This window comes from Pistacia vera, unplaced genomic scaffold (assembly GCF_008641045.1).
Source record: "Pistacia vera cultivar Batoury unplaced genomic scaffold, PisVer_v2 Contig656, whole genome shotgun sequence".
NCBI lineage: Eukaryota > Viridiplantae > Streptophyta > Magnoliopsida > Sapindales > Anacardiaceae > Pistacia > Pistacia vera.
The window spans coordinates 2,133,066-2,156,281 of NW_022196508.1; the positions used below are offsets into that span (position 1 = coordinate 2,133,066).

The window sequence follows — 23,216 nt, forward strand, 5'->3', positions numbered from 1 at the left end:
CACAAGTTGTAAGTTGGTTGGTTCGCTTACTAATGGCTAGCCGTTGGGTTTTTTTTTATACCGCAATTATAAGGATAATTACTTTAAACCCCGCAAGGCTTCTACCACTAAACCCCCTCAGGTACTAATAATGACACAAAACCCCTTACTATTTGTGAGACGTTTACAGAATTGACAATTCATATAGCTACAAAGGTTAAATGCCATTTTTACCATTGACCTTAAATATTGGCTTATGGGAAAGAAATGTCGAATTTTTAAACCCCCTAAGGTTTGCTAAACTTAAAAAGAACCCCTCAAGTGTGTGTTATGACCATTTTACCCTTCCTATAGCAACTTTAACCAAATTTTATTATGGGTTGCTAAGTAATGATAAAAAATTTTAGGGGTTATAGACGTTAACCAAAACTTCGATGATTATACCTTTGAGTCCAAATTATCCAAATAATCCCAAAAATACCTTTACCCCACCTTTGACTACTTAAACTCTTGAATACTTTTTCATACAAATTTTTCTACATTCCAGTTCATAAAAATCACTCTAAATTAGTCAAGCATCTCCTATTTGAAAAGTGTAAACACTATTTTCAAGTAAAATCGTCAACTTGTATAACTTTTCTATGTTTAGCACAATTTTTTTTTTTATAAGTTAAGGTGTGGTTTTTCAGTAGATTTGATGGTATATTTTAAGGTTTTCTTAGATTTTTGTACGTATAAATGTATATTTGATGTTCATTTATGTATATTTGATGTTCATTTATGTGTATTTGGTTTTGATGTTGTGAAAACTGTGCAAATGAGGTGCATGGAGTAAATTGAAGTGGAAAACGGAGGGTAAAATCAATCAATGTGAAATTTCCCAGTCAGTGCGAAATTTTCGCCCGTGCTAGGTCATACATTCACATATGAACAAGTTCGTTCGAAATTTGCCCAATCAATGCAAAAATTTTGCACAGACCAATTATGCTTTACTAGTTAGCATACTTGGCAAAATGGGCGGATGGGTTGGGCCCAACTGGTACAGGTCCCATGGGTATGGGCCCAAAATGGATCGATTTTAAACGGGTCTAAAATATTGGACTTAAACCCTACCCTATGCGGGTACAGCTAGTACCCTATGTGGGTACGGGCGAACCTGCATAAGTTTTCAATTTTGACAGTCACACCCCAAAATTCTTGCAATTTAATTTTTTACAATTATACCCCCATAATTTATGCAGATTGACTTGAAATATATTAACTTGAAATAAGGGCAACTGAGCAAATGGATAATGATTTTTTTTCTTTTTTCCTTCCCTTTTCTCCATCGTTCGTCCATCATCCTTTTCCCAATTCTTCTTTTTGCTTCCCTTTTCCTTTTTTTTTTTTTTTTTTTTAGAAATGCTAGCCTTACAAAGGGAAATATGAAGACGGGCATACAAAGACAAATCCTGCCTTTAATCTTCATGATTGTCTCTTTCTCTCTCTCTTTTTCCCTTCTTTTAAAGGCAAGATTTGTCTTTGTATGCCTCTCTTTGTATTTTTCTTTGTAAGGCTAGCATTTTTTTTTTTCCCCTCTCCACTTCTTCTTCTTCACTGCATTATTCCTTTCATTTATCTTTTTTCTTTATTTTATTTTCTTCTTCACTCCATTATTTTCTTTTCTTTATTTGAGTAAATTGGTAAGGATTTGTGGGTTGCTTTTGTGTGTATGGTTATTTAAATCTAAAGTTTTTTTATTATTGTGGATGGGTTTATGATTAATAGTTGACCGACCGTTGACAATTTCGACTATCATGGTTTAAACAATTTTTTTTTAAGGCGAATTTTTTATAATATACATATATAACTTTTTGAACAAAATGGATGAGTTAATATCAAAGAATGTTACCGGCAGAAAAGTGAAACAAATCTTTTCTAAACAAATATATCATAATGTGACGATTTTTTCTTTTTCTTGAGCTTATTACAGTTTTCTCTAAAGGTATCATAAAATAATAAATTCCTCACTCAAGTATCTGAAATAAAAAATTTACCCCTTGTAATCCATGTTTCGTTAGTGTTTTTATTATTTGACTAATACATTTTACAGTTAGTTCGTAAAATTAAACAATAGAAACCTAATGGAATGCTACCATCAAGGGGTAGATTATTTTTTATGATACATAAGCTAGACATTCTTATTTACTGAAGCCTCAAGGAGAATATTATAGTAAACTTTTTCTTTATTGTTTTTGGTATTTATCAAAAGGTCCTAAAAATTTGGGTTGAATTTATAAAGTTATGTTTTTTAGTTATACAATAATGAGATTAAATTATTTTATGGAATTATAGTTTTAGAGATTATAGTTAGAATATAAGATAATGAAGATTAATTAGAAAACTTGAATTTGAATAATCTGATACCTCAATATTAAAAGCGGTTATTGAATTAATTAAACTAAAAATAATAATTTTGCTGAATTAGTAATTGAGAATGTTTCTTTAACTTCTTAAAAAAAAAAAATTAATAATTTCGTAGACAATCTTATTAAGACATTCATAAATTAGATGTAATAGGGAAGTTTCTTTCTAAATTAGATTTATTACATCATCTTATAAATTAGTTATATTAATAAAAGGTTATATTATTATAACATAATTTTCTTTACACAAATTTGTAATATACAGTAGAAAATCTCTATAGTTATAATATTGGAACCAATTAAATTTATTATTATGAGGAGATTATAACTTAATAGAGGCGTAGTTACAAAAATTATTGGGTGCGTTTGTTTTATTATTTCATATCCTATTCCCAAAATACATGTTTGTTTAATTATTTGAGAAATACTACTCTATTTTTTTAATTATTTTTAGACCTCTTAAGTTTATTAATTTAATTAAACACCCCTAGAAAAAAATTTAAAAATTAACAAAAACACCCCCATCCACCCATAGTTGCCAGATTCCGGCAACCACTGTCGGCGATTGCCGGAATCTATTACAACGACGTAGAAACTATCGGAATTGGTCAGTAATTCACTGATCTGACCTTTTCCAATCAGATCCACGGTGGATCTGGCCAAAAAAGGCCTTTTGCGACCATCGACTGTTAGATCTGGCCAAAAAAGGCCTTTTGCGACCATCGACTGTTAGATCTGGCCACAGATTTGGTCTTTTCTGGCCAGATCCGTGGTAGACGGATCTGGCCGGAAAAGGCCATATCGACGTACGACCAGCCAAATCCGATCGGTCTACGTCGAAATGCCATTTTCTGGCCAGATTCTGGCTGTGGTGGTTGGAATCTGGTACTATGGGTGGTGGGGGTGTTTTTGTCATTTTAGAAAAAATTTATATATTGGGGTGTTTAGTTAAATTAGCAAACCTAGGGGTTTTTTTTGTTAATTTTTAAATTTTACCTCGTAATACTCACCCTATTCAACTACCCAATATTATTCCCAAAATCCTACCCAAAATAACAAAATAAACGCACCCATTTATTTTTATTCAAAAACTGTTATTTTGATTTCTTATTTTATATTTTATATTTCATATTTTAGTAGTATAAATGAATTGAGTGATCAAATTCAACAATTTCTCTACACTAATAAAATGGACTTAAATGTTTTCCTCAATCATCCAAATAAACAACAAGTCGTGTATATTTTAACTAGAGAAAAAATCATTATTGGAATTAGACAAGAAGATGAAGAAGATAATCTTGCGGATGATAGTATGGAAATACCGAAAGTTTCATGCCAAGAAGCTCTAAATATGCTTGAGAAGCTAGAAATATTTTGGCTTCAATAGGAAGGTGTCCATGTTGGTGACTTATTACGTACCCACAAGATAAAAGATGTGATAACAACTCTAAAGCATAAATCATTGTCCCAAACAACTTTAGATAAATATTTTATTTCATCTTAATCCTTCAATGTAACATAGCATATATTTTTTACAATATACATATAATTATTACTATGTAGAGGCAAGTTCCTTAAAATGGGACCTAGAAAAATTATAACTTATTACAATGTGAAACTTATTCTTATTTATAGCTGGCCCAAGTTGGGACTAAATTTTTTAATGATTACCTAGAGGTTATTCCTATATAGAGTATCACTATATAGATGTTCTACTATATTATGGTTTATTAATTCATGACAGATTAATTGTTTCGTAAGAGAAGTTAAAAGAAATCATGTTTATGAGTCAACAATATCCAAGCTATTAGATTGTATTGAATTGATTTTCAAGAATTTATATTACTATAACTTAATCCATCAGCAAAAATTAATAACATCAATAGTGGATTTGGATGTTGATTTAGTGAAGATGTAATTTACAATCTTGATAGAGACTGAGAAAAGAGAACTCAAGAGGGAAAACTCGTTGAGATAACTCTTTGTAATTCATAATAACTCTTTATAACTCAATTACTCAGTTCGTTACATAATAGTGGACGTAAGTTTTGCATTATAAGCAGTCGAACCACTTTAAAAAGATTTTTTTGTTCTTTGTTATTACGTGATTATTATTGCACATTCCTCACCGCATAACTTTCATCGCTAATCCATCAGGATTACAAAGTCATCTTACATGGTTCTAGCATTATCAATCACGTACTTCTGGTTGGTGCAATTTTTCACATCAATAGTTAAGCAAAATAACATTGGCAGATAAAAACAAGAGTATAGACTAAAGTGGACTTCAACTATCCAAGGCTTGTAGAAATTTATGAATTTTTACTTTATGGTGAGATATTATATAATGTCTTTAACCTATTATTAAGAATGTTATAGAAATGGATTAAAAATGTAAGTTCCTATCTTATACATTAACAAAAAATTACCAATAAATTAAGTATAATTAAGAGATTGAAGGGGTGTTTGATATTTTATTTAAAAGTTCGAGTGGATTTGAATATATAAATTGATCTATTCTAGGAAGGGTTATATATATATATACCAACGACTTGCACGTGTAAGGTGCTAAGCTGCTCTTAGAAGTTACACATGAATGATTGCAGATGATCTAATGTAAAGACTAAATAATAAATGAAAGACGATTTTTAAAGTGGTTCAGATGCTTAAAGTGAATCTTACATCCACTGTTATCTTATATATGAGAGATTACAAGAGGTCGCATATAGCGAACAGCGAGCAGAGGTACAAAGACTAATTATTCAGACAGAATATCAAGTCAGTCTTTTTCTCGTAGGCTATCTTTGTTATGAGAATATAGATTACAATCAGAATGAGGGTTTTTTTGTGTATCAGAATCCCGAAAATGAGAAGGGGAGTCTTATATTTATAGTAGAGGAAATCAAGGTAATGATTACAAATCTGCAAGTGGGTAGGTACCGTGTAAGTCCTTTCTTGCCTCCCATTGGCTGATAACTTAGGATATATCCTCAAGTTACCTGGGGCTTAGACAAGTGTGCGGCTCCCATTCACTTATAGACAAAACCAGAATCTACCAAGTTTGTGATAGCCATATTTTCTCTGTCTTGGGGCGACGTGGTAGCTCCTAGATGGCGCAAAGCATTCCTGAACTCTGATTGGAGCTAGTTGATGTAGGCTTACATCAGCCCTGATTTTTTAGGCATAACAGAACTCCCCAGTTCTTGAGGTTCAAGAATTGAATCTTGAGAACTTCATGATTATGTCGCGATCTGAATTGTCCCGAGGAGTACCTGCCCAAACTAACAGTTGAGAACAACCAAAACGACATGAGGTTGCTAGCTTAACTCGACTAGCAAATTGAGTTGAGGTCACGACATGGATCTTCGAGTGTTACATAAGTGACCTAAGGTGATCGTTCCAAAAAGGTTCAACAACCTATGTTGGATCCTACTTAGTGCTATACCAATGTGTTTCGAACTTTATCTATCACTCGCGACATGAAAACAGCTAGATACATGAAGAAGAGTGTTTTATTCGAACAACGTCTTCAGATGTTATCCGTTGTGCTTGATAGTTGTCTTAGTCAATAAAATAAGCTTTATCTAACAGATGTGTCCTTGCGCAATAAGTGCCAGCCATGAGCATTAAATGTGAGCCATGCTGAAATGACATTATCTTTTAAAGCATTAAATACAGATGAGGGCGCATTTAATGTGGAGGAGATAATCATGTTGTCGCTTGGTGATTTAAATGAAGGGAAACGTCGATTGATTTCCACGAAGCGTGATGGTTACTCTTCGTACAGATTGGCGACACGTGGTCACAATCAATGGCTAGAAACGCGTCTTGCCCAATCGTCGCATATAAAAGAAACAAACGTCATCTTCCCTATAAAACCCTAAGCCCATTTCAAGTTTTTCGCAGAACTTACACTTTCAGAGAGAAAAACAACGTTTTTACACTTAAGAAATCAGTTCATTCTCTTCTCGGTTGATGCACACTCATCGTTACGATAGAACGTCCATTCCCAGCAATCCAGAGGTAAAGAAAATTTCTTCTCTTTTTCTCTTTTTCATTTTTATTAAAAAAACTCTGTTTTTACAATAATGGTGGGTATAGACGTCTGATGGGTTTGGACGATGAGCATTCTTGGGTAGTGATTGAAAAGAAACACCTTTAAGAATATAAACTTAGGGCAAAGATCCTAAAAAACACCATCCTTAAGAATTTTTAGGGTTTATGGAAGAAAAATAAGGGTTTCTTTACTCTTTTAAGTCATTGTACGAGACAATGTGTACAGAGACTGAGTCATCTTTACATATCACACATTTTTAGACTTTAAGAGTAATAGACACTCTTGAGGTAAGAACAACAGGAGAGGAAAGCTCGCGGCCACCAGGCACCTTGACAAGTCCCAGGCTGGCGGTACGAACAACAGTTACAGGGGAGGAGATACAAAAGGCGATAGACTAATTTGCGATCAACGTAAACGTCTCCTAACACAAGTTGCATACTACTCAAGACCCTCCCGAGGGAATGGTTGCAATCTCAGAATCAATTTTTAAATGTGGAGTGAGGATACCCTTCCACCCTTACATCAGGTCGATTCTCGACCACTTCTAGGTCGTACCGTTCCAGTTGATGCCCAATGCATATATGATAACAGTCGCTATGTATTTTGCATTTGGCAAAAACAACCTTGGCGTGTCGACGGTAGTGGAACTCGACTGCGCCTATTATCTAAATAGGAGTAAAGACAAGGATTCATACTACCTCTCTAAGCGATCAACGAGCGAATGAGGGATATCTGGTTACCCCATCAACGTCGGGGCTTACGAAACCAAGTGTTTCTTCTTCGAGTATGACGGAGTCTGTAAATTTATAGAACTAAGTAGGTTTTCCTTTTGATTCTCAGATTGCCCATCCTCCATCTTTAACTCTCTTTTGATAACTAAGGCTAATGAATTTTTTGCTTTCTTATAGAAAACAAAACGACTAGGTTGTCCGTGCTAGCTGATTTTAGCTGCATCGAGGCATTTGGTCGCTTGCCTAAACAAAATCATGATGTGAAGCTACTTATGACTACCGCCAATCTGTGCAAGTACGGTTATTTCAGCCTTTAGGTGTCTTTGAAAGCTCCAACACGTAAGTAACTTATTTCGTAAAAGAATTTTTAAGTCTTTTACTAACAAGAGAAGACTTTCTTGTTGATTCATTTTCATGCCATGTAGCGACCATGCCACCAAGGGTCCCAAAAATGTCGTAGAAAATTGGGGGGTTCAATTTCCCCAAGATTAACCTGACCAAACCAGTTACAACGACCTCCAACGGTATCCCTATGGGGGGGGGGGGTACGAATTAGTGTCAAAAGGCAACAACCTACGGAGCAACGTGAAGAAGCTCCCTAGCTCGTGGCTGCTCAAGCTTTAAAGAAGAAGACTATGGGTCAGAAGTCCAAGAAAAGAAATCAATTACACGCCGAATAAGACACTGAATCCGAACTAGAGGACTTCGGGGTATTATGAGTGTTATCTCTTTGCTAATGTCTTTTGGATGCTTGATCACTATTCAAATGTGTGTTGTCACAATGAGACTGAGAAGTGATTTGTGATTGTGCCTTGGGATAAATACCATAGATTAGCAAACGCTAGAGATAGGTTTAGGATCTATGAAATCTAGATAGAATTCCACAAAACTTAAAATCCTTTGAAATATTAATCTTCATTTTGTTGGGTGCGGAAGCTTAATAGGGATAAGTAGGGAAATGTAGCATGAGAATGTATGTTTTACAACTTAGGGAATTCGATTTTCAATCAAGGAATTAGAACTTGGGTAATAGATTCTATGATTTGGGTTAGCGGATTTTGGTGAATTCAACACCCTGCATTTGTTTTAGAATTGTTTAATTAGTTAAGTTGTTAGGTTTTGCATTTGTTTTTAGTTTGTTAATCTTTCATCAATCCAATTATTGTTGCTTCAATTAGGACTTAAACTAGAAAAATCGGTAATTAGTAACACTATCCTCGTGGGAACGATACTCACTCATCACTTATTACTTTTTGCGATAGTATACTTGCTATTTTTGCATGTTGTCGTATAACAAGCATCATGATGCTTGATTTTGACACCAACGACTTGCCCTTGCAAGGTGTTAAGTTGCTCTTAGAAGTTACACATGAATGATTGTAGATGATCTAATGTAAAGACTAAATAATAAATGAAAGACGATTTTTAAAGTGGTTTGGATGCTTAAAGCGAATCTTACATCCATTGTTATCTTATATATGAGAGATTACAAGAGGTCGCATATAGCGAATAATGAGCAGAGGTACAATGACTAATTATTCAGACAGAATATCAAGTCAATCTTTTTCTCATAGGTTATCTTTGCTATAAGAATATATATTACAATCAAAATGAGGGTTTTTTTTTTTTTTTTTTTTTTTTTGTATCAAAATTCTAAAAATGAGAGAGGGAGTCCTATATTTATAGTAGAGAAAATCAAGGTAATGATTACAAATCCACAAGTGGGTAGGTACCATGCAAGTCCTTCCTTGCCTCCCATTGGCTGATAACTTAGGATATATCCTCAAGTTACCTGGGGCTTAGACAAGTGTGCGGCTCCCATTCACTCATAGACAAAACCTGAATCTGCCAAGTTTGTGACAGCCGTATTCTCTCTGTCTTGGGGTGACGTGGTAGCTCCTAGATGGCGCAAAGCCTTCCTGAACTTTGATTGGAGCTAGTTGATGTAGGCTTACATCAACCCTGATTTTCTATGCATAACAGAAGCTCCCCGGTTCTTGAGGTTCAAGAATTGAATCTTGAGAACTTCATGATTATGCCGTGATCTGAATTGTCCCGAGGAGTACCTACTCGAACTAACAGTTGAGAACAGCCAAAACGACATGAGGTTGCTAGCTTAACTTGACTAGTGAATTGAATAGAGGTCACGACATGGATCTTCAAGTGTTACATAAGCGACCTAAGGTGATCGTTCCAAAAAGGTTCAACGACCTATGTCAGATCCTACTCAGTGCTATACCAATGTGTTTTGAACTTTATCTATCATTCGTGACCTAAAAACACTTGGATATTTTGCTGTCGAAAACTGAGAATCACTTCGCTTCGAGCTTGATACATGAAGAAAAGTGTTTTATTCGAACAACCTCTTCAGATGTTATCCGTTGCGCTTGATAGCTGTCTTAGTCAATAAAATAAGCTTTATCTAACAGACGTGTCTCTATGCAATAAGTGCCAGCCATGAGCATTAAATGCGAGCCATGCTGAAATGACATTATCTTTTAAAGCTTTAAATGCGGATGAGGGCGCATTTAATGTGGAGGAGATAATCATGTCGTCGCTTGGCGATTTCAATGAAGGGAAACATCAGTTGATTTCCACGAAGCGTGATGGTTACTCTTCATACAGATTGGTGACACGTGGTCACAATCAATGGCTAGAAATGCGTCCTGCCCAATCGTCGCATATAAAAGAAACCAAACGTCATCTTCCCTATAAAACCCTAAGCCCATTCCAAGTTTTTCACAAAACTTACACTTTCAGAGAGAAAAACAACGTTTTCACACTTAAGAAATCAGTTCATTCTCTTCTCGGTTGATGCGCACTCGTCGTTAAGACAGAACGTCCATTCCCAGCAATCCAGAGGTAAAGAAAATTTCTTCTCTTTTTCATTTTTGTTAAAAAACTCAATTTTTACAATAATGGTGGGTATAGATGATAAGCGTATTTTACACTATGATTTTGCATTGAATTTTGATAGGATTTAGGATACTTTTCATACAATTTGGGCCATAATTGCTACCTAATTCTATTAATTTGTCTTTGTAGGCCTAAACGATGATTTTTAGCATAAATGACAGTTTTGAGCGTAAATTGTGTAACTTGAGCTTGAAAACTCGGAATAACCTGAATTTAGAAGCTTTGGAAAGCTAAGAAGAAGAGCTACAACGTTCATGTTTTGGGTTTTTCCTAATTCTGACTGGACAAAGGTGAAAACTTGGCTTGAAGTCGTGAAAAGGACGCTGGGAACTGAAGAAAAACGTCTTTGGACGTGCTTCAGTATTTCTACCATAACTTGAGCTGTAGACCTCGGATTGTGCTGATTCTTGAACTACCAGAAAGATAATTGAAAGGGCTACAATTCATATGTTTTACACTTTTCCAGATTCTAAATATATCATGCTCAAACTGGGTCTGTAAGTCTTCGCCGCGGCGAGGAAAAAGCTTCGCCGCGGCGAAACCTGCGTCAGATGCAAAAATAAAACGACGCGTTTTGGCTTGCTAGGGCTTCGTCCTTAAGTGAGAGAGGTATAAATTAGAGCGAAAAGGAAGAGAAAAGGGGCTTGGTTCGTGATTTGGGAGGCAGCTCATGGAAGGAGAAGATTATTGAAGATTTGGGCTTCAAATTAGAGAAGATTTCTCCATCTTTTGCTTGCTTTTCAATGATGAATCTTGATTCAGTTTGTTTTTGTTGTTTTATTTCGTTTTTGAGTATGAACTGAGTTGTTTAGCTAGGGTTTGATGTAATCTTGATACAATGATTCAAATTTATATGGATTGAATTACTTTGAGTTTTAATTTCATGATTGAGTGTTTATCTCTTTGCTTAATGTCTTTTGGATGCTTGATCACCATTCAAATGTGTGTTGTTCACAATGAGACTGAGAAGTGATTTGTGATTGTGCCTCTTGGGATAAATACCGTAGATTAGCAAACGCTAGAGATAGGTTTAGCGATCTATGAAATCTAGATAGAATTCCACAAAGCTTAAAATCCTTTGAACTATTAATCTTCATTTTGTTGGGTGCGGAAGCTTAATAGGGATAAGTAGGGAAATGTAGCATGAGAATGTATGTTTTACAACTTAGGGAATTCGATTTTCAATCAAGGAATTAGAACTTGGGTAATAGATTCTATGATTTGGGTTAGCGTATTTTGGTGAATTCAACACCCTAGCATTTGTTTTAGAATTGTTTAATTAGTTAAGTTGTTAGGTTTTGCATTTGTTTTTAGTTTGTTAATCTTTCATCAATCCAATTTATTGTTGCTTCAATTAGGACTTAAACTAGAAAAATCGGTAATTAGTAACACTATCCTCGTGGGAACGAATCGGTAATTAGTAACACTATCCTCGTGGGAACGATACTCACTCATCACTTTATTACTTTTTGCGACTAGTATACTTGCTATTTTTGCATGTTGTAGTAAACACGCATCAATAGACATCTGATGGGTTTGGACGATGAGCATTCTTGGGTAGTGTTTGAAAAGAAACACCTTTAAGAATATAAACTTAGGGCACAAATCCTAAAAAAAAAACATCCTTAAGAATTTTTAGGGTTTATGGAAGAAAAATAAGGGTTTCTTTACTCTTTTAAGTCGTTGTATGAGACAATGTGTACGGAGATTGAGTCACCTTTACATATCACACATGTTTAGACTTTAAGAGCAATAGACACTCCTGAGGTAAGAACAGTGTGAGAGGGAAGCTCGCGGCCACCAAGCACCTCGACAGGTCCCAGGTTGGCGGTACGAACAACAGTTACAGGGGAGGAGATACAAAAGGCGGTAGACCAATTTGCGATCAACATAAACATCTCCCAACACAAGTTGCACACTACTCAAGACCCTCATGAAGGAATGGTTGTGATCTCGGAAGCAATTTTTAAATGTGGAGTGAGGATACCTTTCCACCCCTACATCAGGTCGATTCTTAACCACTTCCAGGTCGCACCGTTCCAGTTGATGCCCAATGCATATATGATAGCAGTTGCTATGTAATTTGGATTTGGCAAAAACAGCCTTGGCTTGTCGACAGCAGTGGAACTCGACTGCGCCTATTATCTAAAGAGGAGTAAAGACAAGTATTCATACTACCTCTCTAAGCGATCAACGATCGAATGAGGGATATTTGGTTACCCCAGCAACGTCGGGGCTTACGAAACCAAGTATTTCTTCTTCGAGTATGACAGAGTCTGTAAGTTTAGGGAACTAAGTAGGTTTTCCTTTCAATTCTTAGATTGCCCATCCTCTATCTTTAACTTTCCTTTGATAACTAAGGCTAATGAATTTTTTTCTTTCTTGCAGAAAACAAAACGACTAGGTTGTCCGTGCTAGCTGATTTTAGCTACATTGAGGCATTTGGTCGCTTACCCGAACAAAGTCATGACGCGAAGCTACTCATGACTACCGCCAATCTGTGAAAGTATGGTTTTTTCAGCCTTAAGGCGTTTTTAGAAGCTCCAACACGTAAGTAACTTCTTTCGTAAAAGAATTTTTAAGTCTTTTACTAACAAGAGAAGACTTTTCTTGTTGATTCATTTTCATGCCATGTAGTGACCATGCCAATGTCGAAGAAAATTGGGGGGTTCAATTTCCCCAAGATTAACCCGACCAAACCAGTTGCAATGACCTCTAGTGATATCCCTACAAGGGGGATACGAATTGGTGTCGAAAGGCAACAACCTACGAAGCAACGTGAAAAAGCTCCCCAGCCCGCGGCTGCTCAGGGTTCAAAGAAGAAGACTGTGGGCCAGAAGTCCAAGAAAAGAAATCAATTACACATCGAAGAAGACACTGAATTTGAACTAGAGGACTTCGAGGTATTGCCAGGTGGGATTTTGCCTTATCAAGTCTTTGCTATGAGGGCTCCCTCAAGAGAGGCTCCTGGGACTTCTATTGCTCCCAGGAGCTCAAGAAGGGGAGCAAGCGAGCAACGAGTCGAAGGAGCGCCTGCGTCCACGAGGCGAGACCCGTCCGTATTGGATTCATTAGGGTAGCTACCAGAACATTTAAAACCGGTGGTTTACACCCTCTTGGAATGCCAACTTGCCACGACCTTTGACGAGTTTGTGGCTTCTCGACCCATCGACCTAGTGGTCACCGCACTTCAAATGCAAAGGCAAGAAAAGTGACCTATTCTCTTCGAGAACTCTTCCTTACCAGTCGAAGCTTTAGTTTTTTTAAAAACTTAAAAAAAAAAAAAAAAAAAAAAAAAAAAAAAAACTAACTAACTTCCTATTCCTTCTTTATGCAGTCTTTGCTCACCTTGAACGTGGCCTAGCAGAAGATGGATATGGACTCTGCCGCCAAACTTCACTAACTGAAGGAAGAAAATGCCAAACTAAAGCAAGATCTTGCAGCTTTAGATGTAGAGGCAAAAGCTGCCCAAGTTCAGGCGAATCTATATATAACTGAGAGGAACTTTGCTTTGCAAGCATCAAACTTCAACAAGGTCGAGCTTGAGAAAAAGAATGATGAAAATAAAGAGTTCCAGCGAACAATAGTGAGGCTCACTAAGGAGTTGAGCCAGAGAGAAAAGAAGCTGCAAGCGAGCTTAGAGCGTGAAAAAACAACAGAAAAGACCCGAGTTGAGTTGTAAGAAGACTTAGAAAAGCAGAAGAGGGTGCTACAGACGGATCTCGAGCTAGCTTAGGGGCGAGTCACTTCTTTAAATGAACAGATGAGGCACTAGAACCTTGAGCTCGAGAGGAAGGCTACTCACTGGACAATACAAGTTATATATAGCTTGCGCCCGAGAAATTTGGAAATGGATATCTCCGACCTTTTTGATGATTACCAAGCGGTTCTTGTTTCTATACTCAAGGCTGAACAGGCTGAATAGCAAGAGGAACCAGAACCTCCCCCGGAGGACGATTAGCCAGAAACAGATATTCTTGAAGACCGCACAATCGATCTGAAGGTTAGCGATTAGCTAACGGCCAAGAGGTCGCACCCAAGGGGCCCGAAAACGAAGACCAGTGATTGCTCTCTTTTCTACTGGAATGGAGTCTTTTTATCTTTACCTAATGTAGCTCCTTGTCGCTTTTGTATACATTTATAAATTGTTATGTTGTTATTGTTGATTGGTTGCCCTTGGGTAAGTTTGCTGCTTCTCGACAATTGAAAGAGTACGAGACAAGATATCCTACGCATGACTTAGAATTGGCAGCTGTGGTCTTTGCATTGAAGATTTGGAGGCATTACCTTTATGGTGCCAAGAGTAATACCTACATCGACCATAAGAGTTTGAAGTATTTCTTTACACAAAGGGAGCTGAATATGAGACAGAGAAGATGGTTAGAGCTGGTTAAAGATTATGAGTGTGAGATTAAGTATCAGTCAGGAAAAGCTAATGTAGTAGCCGACGCATTGAGCAAGAAAGCTTATTTGTCTCGACTCACAAGGCAGAAAGAGTTAATAGAAGAATTGTGTAAAGAATAGATTAAGGTCATACCAGAAAGGATTGCCAGGTTGGAGATGCAGTCTACTTTATTGGAAGAGATCAAAGAAAAGCAAGTAGCTAATGGGTGGTGTCAGAAAATAATTCAATTAGCGCATGAGGGCAAGACACCAGAGTTCCTTTTGTTAGATGGTGTCCTCCGTTTTAGGAATCGGTTATGTATTCCTCAAGATGATGAGTTGAAGAAGAGAATTCTTACGGAGGCTCATGACACCCCATACTCTGCTCATCATGGACCAACCAAGATGTATCAAGACTTAAAGAAAGGCTACTGGTGGCCAGGTATGAAGAAAGATATTGCAGATTTTGTAGCTAAGTGCCTGGTTTGCAACAAGTGAAAGCAGAACACCAAAGGTCGTCAGGGTTGCTTTAGCCACTTAGTATTCCTGAATGGAAATGGGAGAGTATTTCCATGGATTTTATTACAGGTCTCCCTAGAGTACAGAAAGGGTATAATGCTGTATGGGTGATTATAGACAGATTGACTAAATCAGCCCATTTTCTTCTAGTGAAAGAGAGTACCACTACAGATTAATTGGCCCAAATTTACATTAAAAAGATAGTGAGACTGCATGGAGTGCCCAAGACGATAGTATCAGACAGAGATTCTAGATTTGTCTCAGCTTTCTGGATGAGATTACAGAGGAACTTGGGTACCAGGTTGGCTTTTAGTACTGCCTATCATCCTCAGACAGATGGCCAGACAAAGAGAACGAATCAGATACTTGAGGATATGTTGAAAGCATGTTGTATGGATTTTAGAATATCCTGGCATCAGATTATACCCTTGGTGGAGTTTGCTTATAATAATAGCTACCAGTATACAATTAAGATTGCTCCTTACGAGGCCTTGAATGGTAGACGATGTAGATCTCCACTTTATTGAGATGAGATAGGTGAGAAAGATGAGTTGAGTACAACTCTTGGGCCAGAAATGACTCAGAAAATGATAGAAGATATAAAATTGATTAGAAGTAGAATGAAACAAGCCCAAGACAGACAGAAAAGTTATGCAGACTTGAAGAGGAAGGATGTTGAGTTCAAAGCGGGTGAAAAAGTTTTTCTGAAAGTTTCCCCCTACAAATGGGTGATGCGTTTTGGTAGCAAAGGAAAGTTAGCACCAAGATACATTGGTCTAGTTGAAGTGTTACAACGAGTAGGGAAGGTAGCCTATAGGTTAGCACTACCACCCAGCATGGACAGAGTTCATAATGTATTTCATTTCTCGATGCTTCAGAAGTATGTAAGTGATCCCTCCCATATACTGAACATAAAGGATGTGAACGTAGAAGAGAATCTTGTGTTTGAGTAGCGTCCAGTTCAAATATTAGACAGAAAGATTAAAGAGCTCCAAAACAAGAGTATTCCTTTAGTGAAAGTCCTCTGGGGAAACCATAACGTTGAAGAGGTTACATGGGAGGCAGAGCAAGAAATGCAGAACCGTTACCCGGAGTTGTTCGTTTGAATTTCGGGGACGAAATTCTTTTAAGGGGGGGAGAATTGTAACGCCCACTTTGAGGTACGTAGTTTTGTATGCTTATTTTTGTCTTGGTGTTGTTTGTTGGCCCTAAGTTAAATTGCTATGTTGTTATTGTTGATTGGTTGCCCTTGGGTAAGTTTGTAAGGTGTTAAAGTTGCTTGGATGCCCTGAATTTGGTGAAGCCTTGGAGAATTATGGAAGTGCAGACTTTGCCGGGGCGAAGAAGAAGCTTTGCTGCGGTGACGTATGCTCTGCATTTTTTCGCTGGGGTAAAGAGTCGATTGATTTTTCTAGTGAAGTTTCTAGAGAATTTTCCATAGGGATGAAGTGACCATTCTACCCCTAATTAGCAAGAAAAGTGGGGAGTGAAATGCAAGGAAATTTCAAGGAGAATGCATTGGAGTGAGGGTGGATGTGTAAAGAATTAAAGGGTAAAGATGGAATTTCCAAGAAAGTGCAAGGGCAAAATGGGAAAGAATGCTTATTTATATGAGCTAACAAGGGTTTAGCCTTAGAAACCCTCCCATTCTCTACACCCCATACACTTCTACTACTCTCAATTTCTCTTAACTCTTCATCCATTTTGCTAAGGAAATTGAGGGCTTTTGGTTGGATTTTGACAAGGATTTGATCCTAAGCATCAAGAGGTAAGGATTCTGCTCTAGACATGAGATTAATTTATGTCAGTATGGAATTCTTATAGAATTTATGCTTAGGGTTGGAAAAAGAGAACAAGTCCAACAAAGATAGTGAGCTTTTGTGAAACTACTCAGGAAAAAGGTAAGTAAATCCAACCCTAACCCTTGTTTGAGCAAGTAAAGCATAGAGATTGTTTTATGTGAATTTTATATGAAGTTCATATGCTTGAGATTTGTGTATGAAACTTGTTATTGAGTTTGATGATGATCCATGAATGGGTTTTCTACATGAGAAGGGTTGGTTGAGTTGATAGAATTTGATAGAAGTTGGGTTGAATTTAGAAAGAGTTTAAGAGCATTTATGAAATGTATTTTATTGGCTAGGATTTGTGATGATTCAAGGGAGTTTTACTCTAATTATGGATGGTTTAAGAAAGAAGGAGAAGTATAGTTAAAGTAGAATTTAAGTATGCATGCTTGTTGTTTGATGAAATGCCTGAGAGAAGCATATGCATGAATAGATAAACTTAATTTTGTGCAACATTGCATATTTGTATTGCATAATTGCACCTAAGAAAGAAGCATAAGCATGAGCCATCCACATGTATATATTTGCATATGCATAAGAACTTAAAGAAAGAATAAAGAACTTTAAGAGTAAAGAGAAAGAAAGAAAAACACTAAAGAATTAAAGAAAGAAAAGTGCTAAAGAAGAGAAAAGAATAGGTTGTTGCGATGGGGAACTCGTGAGTGCTGAGAAGAAGAAATTCCCACATACATGCCACCTTAATTGAGTGGCATAAGAAGAAGAATTTGTACGGCCCGTAAAAGTGTATGTGGATGAGGGCTGTACCAAGAAGAATTTCCTATATGCATGCCACCTTAATTGAATGGCCTAAGAAGAAGAAAGAAGTTACAGTTGGGGTTCCAAATCCATGCATCAACCTAGTCCGATCGGCACAGAAAAAGAAAAAGAATAAAAATAAAAATAAATAAATAAGAAAGAATAAGAAAGAGAATAAGAATAAGAAAGAATGAGAAAGCTTGAGCAAGCAAGAAAAGAAACAGAATAAGAAAGACAAAGAAGAAAAGAAAACGCATGTCTATGCATTACTGCATATGCATTTCATTCATGAATGCTACCATGATTTCCATCATGGTTAGCGAGACTAAGAGTAGAAAGAAAGAATAGCAAGAAAGAAAGAATAGAAAGAAAGAACAAAAAGAATTAGAAAGAAAGGAAAGAACAATGAGAACTAGAAACAGAGAAAGAACAAAGAAAGAATGAAAAAGAAAAGAATATAGTAAGGAAAGAACCAATGTATAAGTCGTGGGGATAAAGGAGTAGAGAATTTACTTACTGAGCATTTTTATGCTCACCTCGTTGTTTTTCCATGTTTTGCAAGAAATAGGTGAGAAGCGGTTGGATGGACGTCGACAAGCGGAGAGAAATGGCATGACTGTCCACCATTGTAAAAGCTTTTGTATATGTGGGTTTGCTATGTACAGAATAATATATTTTAAGTAAAAAAAAAAAAAAAATTTGGGCCGAACTACTTTTCATTTATTAAGTATGTATCTTTTTCATAGTTTATGTTATAAGTATACTAGTTGAAAAGAAGTTATTACACTCTTGTGCCGAGAAGGACTTTTTTCAAAACCAGGTCGCCAACCCGAAAGTCTCTTCTCCTGACTTTGGAGTCGAAGAATCTTTTTGCCCACTGCTGGTAGGAAGCTATCCTTAATCGAGCCTTGTCGTGGTGTTCTTCAACTAAGTCCAGACTCACACATAAGAGTGCCTCATTGTCTGTTTCACTTAAAAAACTCTCTTTAAAGTGAACCAGTCCCTACTTCCACTGAAACCATTGCCTCGCAGCCATATGCTAGCGAGAAAAATGTTTCTAAAGTAAAGGTTCTTGGAGTCATTCTATATGCCCATAGAACTTTTGGGAGATCTTCGACCCAACTGCCCATGGCTGCACCAAGCTTGACTTTCAACGTGTGCTTAATAGTTTTGTTGACAGCTTCAACCTGACCATTAGCTTGCAATCTTGCCATTGAGGCGAATTTCTTATGAATCCCCAACTCTTTGCAAAACTACTTGAATTCCTCATTGTCGAATTGCTTCCCATTTTTTGAGATGAGTGTATGAGGAATCCCATAGCGGCACACTATATTCTTGAAGAAAAAGTCTTTGAGCTTCTTTGTAGTGATCTGGCAAACTGGCCTGATCTTATTGTCGATGTTGAACATATGACATATTACATTCGGGCTGATCCCGACCATGTCAGCATGAGTCCATGCAAAAACATCAATATTCTGCCTGAGGAAGCTTGTTAGATCGGCAGCGAGCTAAGGGTTGAGATTACTTCCGATTCTCAATACACGGTCGACTCGCTCTAGTCAACTAGTACCTTAAATAGAGTCTTAACAGGCCTACTATGAGAACATTCTTCCTGAACCCGAGGGTCTAAATTGTCTTCCACTAGACCTGGTTGTGGTTCGATTTTGCCGAGCACCATAACCTGCTCGGGAATGCCGATTGGCTTTATTTTCCCTTTGCACGCCGTCTGCATTGCTCTTACGTAGCAGTTGGAAGATTCACTTTGAGTCCCCTTAACATCCCCGCACCCTGTCGGTGTGGGAAATTTCATATTCAGATAATAGATGGAGGTATAGTCTACTACCAAAAACTTGGTCATTTTAGTCACTTCGTGGGTCTCACCCAAAGTGACAGGAAGTGCATTGTTCCCTTGGGAATCAGATGATCCTTTGTAAAACCATAAAGAAGGATAGAGGCAGGCTTCAGATCTGCCTCGTCCAATTACATTTCCTTGAATACTCGCTGAAATAGGATATCCATGACACTACCATTATCCACCAACATCCCGTGGACTTCGCACTGACCTATTTCAAGCACAATAATGAGTGCATCTTCATGGAGGTGATGCAATCATACCACGTCTTTTTCTAAGAAGGTAATCTCCTCCTCTCTGCGCACCTTTGCAGGTCGCAACGTCGTGCTCATCAAACTCACTAGGTCATGGCGAGCTTCTTGAGCGTACTTCTCTTGAGCACTTCGAGAATTCCCCGCAAAGTGCGGCCCTCTAAATATCGTTCCAACAAGATGAAGGCCCTTGCGACCATGGTGCTTCTTCCTTTGGTCTCTTTGATCCTTTTCACGAGTGGAGTTGGATCATCAACATACTCTTTAAAGTGCCCATTTTTAATGAGGTCCTCAATTGCCTATTTAAAAGCTCGTCATTCATTGGTATGGTGCCCATTGTCCCGATGATAATGACAATATTTCTTATTGTTCCTTACTGAAGGGGGGTTATTTATAGGCACCGGCTCTCCGAGCAAATTAGCTTCTGCTGATTTATCTAGAATAACCAACAATGGAGTATATTGATTCTTGTCGCTATCGCGATGAGGAACTTGAGATTAAGATTTTTTGGGCTCAAACCACTGCTTCTTTCCCTTTCTCTAATTGTCACTAGCCTATTTGCGATTAGACTTTCTACTACCTTCCCCCCGGCTTTCCTCCCTTCGACTAGGAGCGCTAGTCGAAGGACTGGGGTCGTGGCGATTCAAAACGGTCACTGAATTTTCAATCCTAAGATACTTATCAGCGAGGTTATAGAAACTAGTGAGGTCGTAGAAACCAGTGAGGAAAATATCATCCTCAGACTACAGCTTCTTCCACAAGTCGGTTTGTGGGCGAACTCTCACAATAATAAGAGTCTAAACTGACTATTCAGGCGTATTAGCCACCTTATGGAGCTCCTTGTGGAACTTGTCGATATAAGACTAGAGGGACTCATTCCTCTCCTACTGTATGTTGCTCAGATAGCTCAACGACATTGAGAACTTCTTGTTAGCCTGGAAGTGTCTCAAAAATAACAAACTCATCTGCTGCCACGAATTAATAGATCCTGCTGGAAGCGATCTAAACCAACGCTTGGCGTGGGTAGTCACAGTCACTCCTGAGCAGTGACATTTAGCCAAGTTGGAAACTTGGTGAAGCTCCATGTGGACGTTAAACTCATAGAGATGATCCTACGGATCAGAATTCCCATCAAATGCTCGTATGTTGGGTATTTTGAATCTTGACGGGAGAGAAGCAGTCAATACTACTAGAGAAAAGGGAGACGCCCTAGTGACCTGCCCTCGCTCATTCTACCAAGCTCTAATTTGATCTAGAGCTCGCTGTGACTCTTCAATTTGAGGAAGCGGAGCTACTTGGGGATCACTTTTCACAACGTGACTTCGACCCTCATGATTACGGTTGAGGAAAGACCGCAGGTCAGACTCTTTCTCACCTTGGTCAGATCCTCCGGCATACCTTGACTCATGCTAGCTAGAGCCATATGAAGGCATGGAATGGCCAAGGGAGCTATCCCGACCTCCACGGTGGTCAGAACTGACCTACAGATGGTGGGTATTTCCCTCACGGTGATGGTCGGAACCATCACACCAGCGATAATAGGAATCTCCCTACCTTGCACACTTGGGGGGGTGCCCATGCGATGTGGTGTGGGATGGCCCATGATGCGACATACTGCCAAGTTGCAAAGCCATAGGTATTCTACCTGTTTCACGACCAGTATTCGCTAGTCCCTTAAAGCCCTTTGGCCCATTATCGGCCACCTGCTTCTGTTAGTAAATGGTCCCATACACGCAGCGGAAACAAAAAAAATAATTCAGGGATTGTTTACATGAGCCAAGATCAAGGGTATAATTTTACAATTCATATTAAATAAAATCTGCAGAAAAATAAATATGAGTTTAAAGAAAAACAAACGCACGTTGGAGGCTCCTCCAAATTTGTCAACGAATGTTTTGCTACCAATCCAAGTGTAGGATCGAACCCACGTAGTCCACACGAAGACAATCTCAAAAGAACCAAAGAGGGATTTCCTAGATCCTCTTTGGCTTCAAGATTAAGAAGAAAGCAAATCAATTGAATTGATTTTAGGCCAAAAAATGTTACTGCCGTGGGAGTGAAAGAGAGGGGCTGTGTGTTTTTCAAAGAAAAATTCTATATCATTTAATTAACACATTTTTCTTTTTATAGTACATCAATTTGCCCTAATCTCATATGGAATAGGCTTGGGCTCAAACCCAAACACCCCATGTTGCCAAACACTCCCAATTTGATATTTTATTTTTTCCATCATTATCTCAATTAAAATCAATTAATATATATTTAAATATATATTAACATTTAACAATAATGATAATATATTTAAATATATGCGAACACACATTTAAACGTAATTTCACTTATTTAATTTTTCTAACAAATTAAATAAAGGCTACGACCTTAGCAAATTTAATTGCACTGTGAAATTACCAAAATACCATTTCACCTTAAAAGACGAAAATGCCCTTCTTTCTTCTTGGATCTTAAATTATCTTCTATGTGTGTGACCCATAGGCTCCTCATCATATCGGCAGTGTATAGTATCGCGATTAACACCAATTAATCCTCTCACTAATACACAGACCAAGCCCCTAGCAAGGCATCATGGCCACCCGATAGATTCGGATTCAGCAAAGTAGATACCTGTCAATGATATGGTTACCGTGCAATTCGATCCTTTCATCATCCGTTATCTCGACGAGACGAAGGCATAGAAATAGTGTCAACCTTCGGTTACTCTCGATATTAAGTATTCAGTTTCTAGACCAATGACCTGTATTATAAACTGGATAGAGCAACAACTCAATCCCGCTGTGGCTACAGTTTTAACGTCATTGCCATATACTGAATTGATATAACTTCTCCCGTACCTGGGAGTGATGAATCCTCTGTCAATCCACCATAGTCTTGATACACTCCTTGATGCAGCCAATCACCACCGTATTGACAACTCTGAAAATAACTACGTTAGGCTAGTGTCAAACTACACCAATCGGTGCACAAGGCGCTCCGGTGATCTCAAGTCTAAAGATCACATGCACCACCATTCGTCAGAGGATTTGTTCCACAGACACTGGGGTTACCATCCATATGGAATCCTCTAGTGGGTCAATCCAGTGAACTTGCTACAGCGTAATCGCCTACAGCAAGCACCCATGTGTTGCACCAGGTTGTCACCAAACAACCTTGACAAGTGAGATCAGTCACTGCCTTTCGACAGAGTCATTCAACACTATGGTAGCCTTATTGTATTATTTGTGCCCTTACTTCAGAATAATATTGGGGCTACGAACGTTTCTAGAATGGCCACCATATGTGCTCATAGGGTTCTCACTATCAAGATTTGAAACACTTGATAGCCTCGTCACGGTTCTACCATTCTAAAGACATATATCAATACATATTGCAATAATAATGATTTATGCAATATAAAATAAAATGCCTTTTATTGATTAATGAACATTATTACAAAGAGTCAATTCTACAATAATTGATTGGCTCTATGACATCTACTCTAACAATCTCCCCCTTGCACTATAGC

The 23,216-nt window shown here is 37.7% G+C and overlaps 1 protein-coding gene across 1 annotated transcript; it reads left to right on the top strand.

Moving 5' to 3' along the window:
• The first annotated feature begins 15,565 nt into the window (after positions 1 to 15,565).
• Positions 15,566 to 15,943, top strand: LOC116112158. The gene has a single exon (XM_031398335.1). The coding sequence runs from the start codon at positions 15,566 to 15,568 to the stop codon at positions 15,941 to 15,943; it is 378 nt and encodes a 125-aa protein (XP_031254195.1).
• The last annotated feature ends 7,273 nt before the right edge of the window (positions 15,944 to 23,216 follow it).